This window comes from Physella acuta, unplaced genomic scaffold (genome assembly GCF_028476545.2).
Source record: "Physella acuta isolate Inbredline_101_S28 unplaced genomic scaffold, ASM2847654v3 ptg001452l, whole genome shotgun sequence".
In the NCBI taxonomy this organism is placed as follows: domain Eukaryota; kingdom Metazoa; phylum Mollusca; class Gastropoda; family Physidae; genus Physella; species Physella acuta.
In genome coordinates, this window is record NW_026732967.1 from 413,169 (window position 1) to 420,643 (window position 7,475).

At 35.1% G+C, this 7,475-nt stretch overlaps 1 protein-coding gene and 1 long non-coding RNA gene across 2 annotated transcripts; both read right to left on the reverse strand.

Annotated features, from left to right (window-relative positions):
* Positions 1–480: 480 nt before the first annotated feature.
* LOC131927977 (piggyBac transposable element-derived protein 3-like) lies at positions 481–1,044 on the reverse strand. The gene has a single exon (XM_059283855.1). It carries the CDS (start codon positions 1,042–1,044, stop codon positions 481–483), a length of 564 nt encoding a protein of 187 aa, XP_059139838.1.
* A 1,684-nt stretch (positions 1,045–2,728) lies between these two features.
* LOC131927997 (uncharacterized) lies at positions 2,729–3,766 on the reverse strand. Its single transcript, XR_009383724.1, has 2 exons — positions 3,682–3,766; positions 2,729–3,269 (listed from the first exon to the last, which is right to left on the reverse strand). It is a non-coding gene; the product is annotated as an uncharacterized LOC131927997 (long non-coding RNA).
* Positions 3,767–7,475: the final 3,709 nt, after the last annotated feature.

Consider the following 7,475-nt stretch of genomic DNA (forward strand, 5'->3'; position numbering starts at 1 on the left):
AAATACAACTATTATTAGCCCTCTGAGGCCCAAATTATGTTGCAACGGTAGGAAAAATAGTTCATTTGGTGTACATGCATACTTTTAGGATAGAAATCAATATCAATCATAAAAAAAATACAATTTTGACCGTGACCTACTTTTCCAATTCGTTCCACTGGTGACCCATTGGCCTTTAGAGGTTATGAAAATACAATTATTCTTACACATAAATATTTAAAATGATACACTTGTTTTAAACTTTATAATACTTTATTTTAATTTTGAACATTTCAATCATTCATGAGCTAAAATGAAACTCCCTGAAGCAGTTTCTTTTCTCTGTGAAACAAAGAAAAACATTACACTATTCACAAACATTGTTTGTTTAAAGGCTGCACAATCTGCATCGTTGGCGATTGTTATTTTTTATTATAAAATGATTGTAGCCATCTGTTGCTATTTGTGGATTGGGCAGAAGTGTTTGCAGTCGTCTTCTTTTTACAAGGTTTTCTTTACTGCACTCTGCAGATGGCCGCCCCCGTTTCCTTTCACTGGAGCTAGCCTGGCTTGAAATTTTCGCTGGTTCATTGTGACCAGTTTTGAATATCCAAGCAGACCAGTGACACGATAAGAAAGCCAGGCATTCACAAGCATCATTCTAATGGTCTGCCAAAAAATGTGCATGTACCACCGCTTGGACTTAATGCGGTAGGAATTTTCGGCCACACAACAATCATGAAGGTCTACCCCTCCCATGTTTTCATTGTACAGTTTTATACCTGCTGGCCTCTGTACTGGGACATACATTGATTTGGATTTTTCAAATCGACTAACTGGATTTCTGGGATCTGTACCAGAGAATGTAGATAGTACATTGACAGCTCTTGTGTCGTACCAACGAACAGCGACTATTTTAGTGTTTTCTATGGACTGGTCCTTAGTACCACGGCCTTTTTTCTTTATTTCAGCCTCATTCTGAAGATTGATTCCTAGTATACGGTTAGGTCTGACTGTGCCTGTATAATGAATACCTAGCTTCTGCAATTCAACTAAAAGAGCCATACCTGCAAAAAGTTATCTGCTTAAATTTTATAATTGAATGAGGGTTGTCCAGGTACATTTTGTGGCAAAGATGAACACAGCTTTTCTCCACACTGTATTGATTAGCCATTTCAACTAGAAGATCTAACATGTCCTCAGTCAGAAATTCTTCAAAGAACTGCAGAGGAGATGGCAGTTCATAATGGTCTGGAACACGGGTTCCCAACCAGGGGGTCGCGACCCCCCTGGGGGTCGCGAAGGGCTTTCTGGGGGGGTCGCCAACTGGTATACTAAACCTTAGTAATTTGAAACAAAACATAAATATTTAGAAGAATTTTTGAAATTCGGCTTTACAAACATCACTGGAAGAAGCAAATCGTACTGTACAAAGTTGTTCTCAGTCACGAGTTTATGAAATCTTCAAAACTAAAACGTCATTTGAGACGAGTCATTCGAAATACACCAAAAAAGATATGGAGTTCTTTCGTCGGCATGAAGCTAGTTGCAAACGTCAGAGACTTGATCGAACAGGAAGTTTTCACCAAGGAAACTCATGATTAGTGCAAGCATCAAATAAAGTCGCCACAGAAAATGCCAAGCAAAAAAAAAAAAAAAAACAATAGGAGTACATCCCATCAAACGCTGCATGTTGAAGATGGTTAAGTTAATTCTTACACGTCCGTAGATGTTAAATAACACATTTTTTTATTGAAATTAAGCTTTCACCATTGTTTGCTTTTCAAGTTGATAAATCAACAGACGTGAGTTCGTGTTCGCAGTTGCTGGTCTTTGTCTATATTTATTCAGATGATAGTAAAGAAGAGTTGCTCTTTTGTGAAGGTAGCATGGAGAAAATAAAAACGTTTTTTATTTTAATTGGATTATTTTAAAATGGGTTAAAACGGCTGTAAGGTTTTGTACGGATGGTGCACCATCTATGTTTAGGTAAAATCGGGCTTTCAGAAAGCAGAAAATATTTAGCTCCCTAAGGCCTAACCACTGCTCTCACCAATCGCCATCAAGACTCCATTGCTAGTATAAGTCGTAAATTATATAAAATCTGGAGCCTTCAAAGAACTGAGCAAAAACATTAATATAGATTTTCTACACTACAGTGCGCTGGCTGTCAAACGAATTGTTGTAAATCGTGCTTTTTAATTGAAATCTGAAATCAAATTGTTCTTGGAAAAGCAAAGGAAACAAGACTTTTTTTTTACTTAAAACGACATAGAGTGGTTGGAGAGAGTATCATACCTAGCAGATGTGTTCGAACATCAAGATAAGCTTAACCTGAAGCTTCGTGGAAAATGAACGAATATTATCACTTTCCATGATAATCTCGGGGCATTTTTATCAAAGCTGCAAAATCGGCGAAGAAAATAAAATCTTGGAAATATTGTACATTTAAGAAACTCTGCAGTGTGGTAGATGAATCTAATTGTGAGATAATTGCAATTTTGAAAGAAGAAATTTCTGGGCATCTTGAATCTATTGAAAACGAACTGCAGCGCTATTTCTCTGAGCTGAAAAAAAAAGAATCTGCATTGACGCGATATCCATTCTCTTCTTCCCTTGATGTTGCCAGCATTTCCGATAAATTACTAGATGAATTCTTTGATTTGTAGAATGATTCCGCGTAAGATGAAAAACTTCAGACACAATTTTGGTGTAGTATTAACCATTTATATCAAAAAAATAAAATTGATTGACTTTTCGAGAATACAATTTTATTTTGAACACTATTTTTCGATTAAAAACACAATTTACTCATGGTATTAAAACAGTTATCAAAAGTAGTTCATATTGAAAGTCTACTAGAAAATCTTATTTTAGTGCTTATTAATTTCCATACTAATTTCGGCTTTTTAATTCTATGGGGGTCGCGGGTCCTTAATTTTTATAAAAGGGGGTCGCCACTCGAAAAAGGTTGGGAACCACTGGTCTGGAAGTTGCAGCTTTTCACCTCTGAAGATGACATCAGGTGGCTCAAATGTTTTGTGCCAATGATATGTTTTTTTTTGTTTTAACTGACTGGAGTTTCTAGCAACTTATTCTCATCTGAGTCTGGTGTATCTGCAACACCAACTATTTCTTCATTGTCATATTCATTTGCTAAGGTGTATAATTCATCTTCATCATCAGTGGATGACACTTCATCTTCTAAGTCGCTTTCATTATGGTTAATAGTGTCTAAAATGTTCAATACTTCACTTGTAGTGTAGAACATCTTAAAGGAATGTGCCATTCTGTTAAGAAGAGAAAACAATAATTATTTACAATTTTAAAAAATACATTCAAATAGGCCCTATTTATTTAAAATAATCACTAGATCTAGGTAGATCTAGAATCTAGAACTAACATTCTAGATGCCTAAATTGTGTAAATAAAACCATATCTTGCTAAAAAAATAAAAATAAAACTATTTTTTTGTTTGTATAAATAAAACAACATAAACCATATGACAATTTCAGAATTTGGTTACATTGTGCTCCAGTAACCATTAAAGCCCACGGGGGCCACTGGGTCACCAGTAACCCAAAAAATTTTGAACGTCTAAAACTAAAAATTAGCCGTACTTTTTATTAATATTGACATTTAAAGTTTTTAATTAATATATTTTAAATTTAAAAAAAAACGTAAAAAGTATTTATAACTTACCTAAAATGATGTTTTTATTCTTCAAAAGCAAGTCGTAAATTGTATTTTTAAAGCTGCATGGGAGCCACCATTTGCAACAGGGAAATGACTTAGTAATATTAAAAATAAGACAACAGAATTAACTCCCTTGTGTACCACAGTATGAACAATGGGCTTTAGAGGTAAAAAATATTTTAAAAATGCATTTTGTAAAAAAGTGTGAAGCTTTCAGCCAGGTGGGTCACCGGTGACCCGGTGGGCCTCAGAGGGTTAAGAAAGGATATTAGGAGACTCCCTGGAAAGTAAAGGCAAGCCACAACCAGACATGACTATTAACTAGTCATTTTATTTTTTTTGTACCTTAAAAGTAAGTGATTTTAACTGATGGTCACAGCGAATTGGGGTCAAGACAATATTTTTGAACTAGGTGGGGTGGGCAGAGCCGGCGTTAGGGGTACGCGGGGCCTATGGCCAACCATCCGCGCGGGGCCTTATATTTTTTTCATTGGTGCATAATTAAATAAAACATGTACAGTGTGGCGTTTTTTTTTCTTCTCAACGCGAATTAATATTAAAACGATATATATATATGGTATTTTTAAGCTGCTTATCAATGTCGTATTAACATTAAGACACTGATTAACAAATAATTTGTTTACTTAGAAGTGCTTTTGAAACATTGCTTGTTTCTGTTAAGGCTTTTTGTTTGAAAAGTAAAAAATAAAACAGATATAAGTTTGAGACACACATTAAAGAGACGATGAACGTCAGCATCAAACCTAATTTCTTTTTTACATTTATGTTTATTTATGAAAATCTTACCAGTACTTTCACAAACGAAGATCTAATTGTCTTGCCTTTCGTGAGGAAAATTCCATTATTATATCATCATAGTCCATACTGGAGGCTATGTCTTTTTCTATTTTTCTATCCTCGCTTTTGATGCACCTGATTCATACTTGCGAAACCTATCTCTGTCTCTTGTAGCCATGGTGTAGAGGAAAAATGGTGAAATCACTTTGAAGCAACGTTAAATCGGTCCACAGTGGCGGGTGATAGTATCAATATTTTCTCAATTTATCGAGTGTTAACAGTGGCATTCAAAGTGTGTGGATGCCGGGGAAAATAGCAAAACATTAATAGATTTCGGAATAAGCTCGAATCGTGAAAAACACTGTTTACGGCTATAGATATCCAAATTAAATGACTCAAATGTAATCACGGACGCTCAGTAAGGTGGAACACTGGGGGGGGGGGGGTGACAGTTGGTGGGGTGAGGTGAAGGATAACTGTACATTTAAATCTATGGGATGCCAAACCCTTAAAAGAATCAGTTCGGGTACTAAGTTACTGGATCTCTGACCGCAGCCATTCAAGAGAAGGTGCGTGTTTATAGAGCGTCCGCGTATTACATTACAGATTAAGACCGCGTTCTCACAAGAGAAGGTCCATTTAGGGGGGTGACACCAAGGCAAAAAATTGCAAAATATATAGAGAAAAACTTGAGGGGGTGCAAATCGAAAGTTTGAGGGGGGGGGAGGGGGGGTGCAAATCGAAAGTTTGAGGAGGGGGGTGCAAATTTTGAAAGTTTGAGGGGGGGGGGTGCAAATCGAGAATTTGCAATTTTTTTTCCCGGGAAGGGGCATTCCCCCATCAGCTCTCTCCCCCCCCCCCCCTCCTCCTCTGCAAGCCATCATCAGGTCACTGACTGTTTACTACAAGCACCCCCGTCTGCTCACTAAAAAAACGTCTTTAACGGTCCGCAAACAATAGGGGTATCTGTTTACGTTTCTCCCGATTTTACCTCCCATGTCAGGTCGGGGGCTAATTCGCGACCGCCATCTCCAGTCACCTCAGGACAATAGCGAGTCGACCGTTCCAGCGATGTGTGACACTAATGTCTTTCTTTAGAATAGCGGTCTGTCCCAGTCCATATAGAGGATAACTCACTAACATCAGCCGTGGCCTCAGTTTTAACATCCAACAATTTCGGCCATTTAGTTGTTTTTTTTTTATTTTATTCAGCAAAGATTATTTAAGTTTACAAACTAATTCAGGCAACAATGGCGTTGCTGAAGCGCGGGGCCCCTTCAAGCGCGGGGCCCTGGGCGACCGCCCCGTTTGCCACCCCCTAACGCCGGCTCTGCATCTTGGTCCACAGACAGCAGCCTTGCGTGTGCGACACGGCTAGGCACATGTCACATGACATGGAACACAGGTACATCGCTCACAAAAGCATAAAAAAACAACGTCAACAGTTCAGTTGCGGTCCCACAGTCATATTTTTATCCCCCTTTGGCTTGTAACCATATGTGTTACATGCACAATGCCATTGAAGTATTAGTTTTAAACAGTATGTTTAATATCATAGTGGTTATTTGTTTGATTTGTTGTATTTTTCAATATTGAAATAATTTTTAAAAGTATTTTATAACTTCACTTAGATTAGCCTTGTAAACTTGCATAAATTAATACATCCTACTTTTTGCTTCATATTAAGCATTAGCCCTGTACTTTATCATTTATATACGTTTATATACATACATATATACATATATATACATACTTACGTCGGTACACGTAACAAGTGAATTAAAGGCCTATATATTTTAATGTTATACTTGTTTGAGAAAATTATTTTATAAAATAGTTATTGGTTAAAAGGCAATGTGCTTTACTACTCGTTGAACGATATTAGTGACAAAGCAAAGAAATAATTAAATAACTAAAAAGCCTGCACATTTAAAATAAGATAGACTACCAATACCTATTAGGAAAACCAAATTCTCTACATTAGTCAACACAACACCATATTAAATGAACACACTGATTAAGAGAATTGAAGGATTCCTTTAAAACCCGGCTGTTCAATAGTATTTCTGTTGTTTTTTAAAGTAATTTGTACTACTTTTAGCCAAGAAAATTGTATACATTTCTAACGTACGTCTTAATAAGTAGATCTATAGATCTAAATCAAATTTGAATGAAATAGTTCATTTCTTCATATTCTAAAATTAGAAGATGACGCCATTAGTTTTGTGTACTTTCCATAGTTCAAATATTTGACAGCATTGTTTTTTGCTTTCTTGTTCCAACCATAACCACTTTTCTGGTTGCTTAATTAAAAATGTGTTTCTACATTTGAATATGCCTTTATATTTATTTTCCTACTCTAAATAAAATTTAGTCTATACTTTTAAAACATCCAACATATTGTTTTCAACAAAATTACATACCTTTAACTTCTCCATATATCACTCAACATACTGACCACATAGCCTAAAAAATGTTGCGGACAGAGAGAGAGAGAGAGAAGTGAGCACATAGACTTTTGTATAAATTATGATACACACACATATATATATATATATATATATATATATATATATATATATATATATATATATATATATATATGTACCTATATACATAGACCTATATATACATATGTACATTTTTACCTATATATACATTTATACACATATATATATATACATATGTACCTATATATATATATATATATATATATATATATATATATATATATATATATATATATATATATATATATATATATATATAATACATATATATATACATTATATGTATATATAAACTTCTTTTTATTGCTTTTAAGAAAGCAATTTAATTTTTATTGCATCGACAAGTCTGTTTGGCTTATTATTCATGCCTATTGGTTTTCTCATTTTTCTGTTTTCTACTAAACTTGTGTCACTAATGAATGAGAGATGTTGTGACAAAGTCAAGCCAAACTACTTGATATTAAATGGGGCAGACTGGCTGACTACTAACAT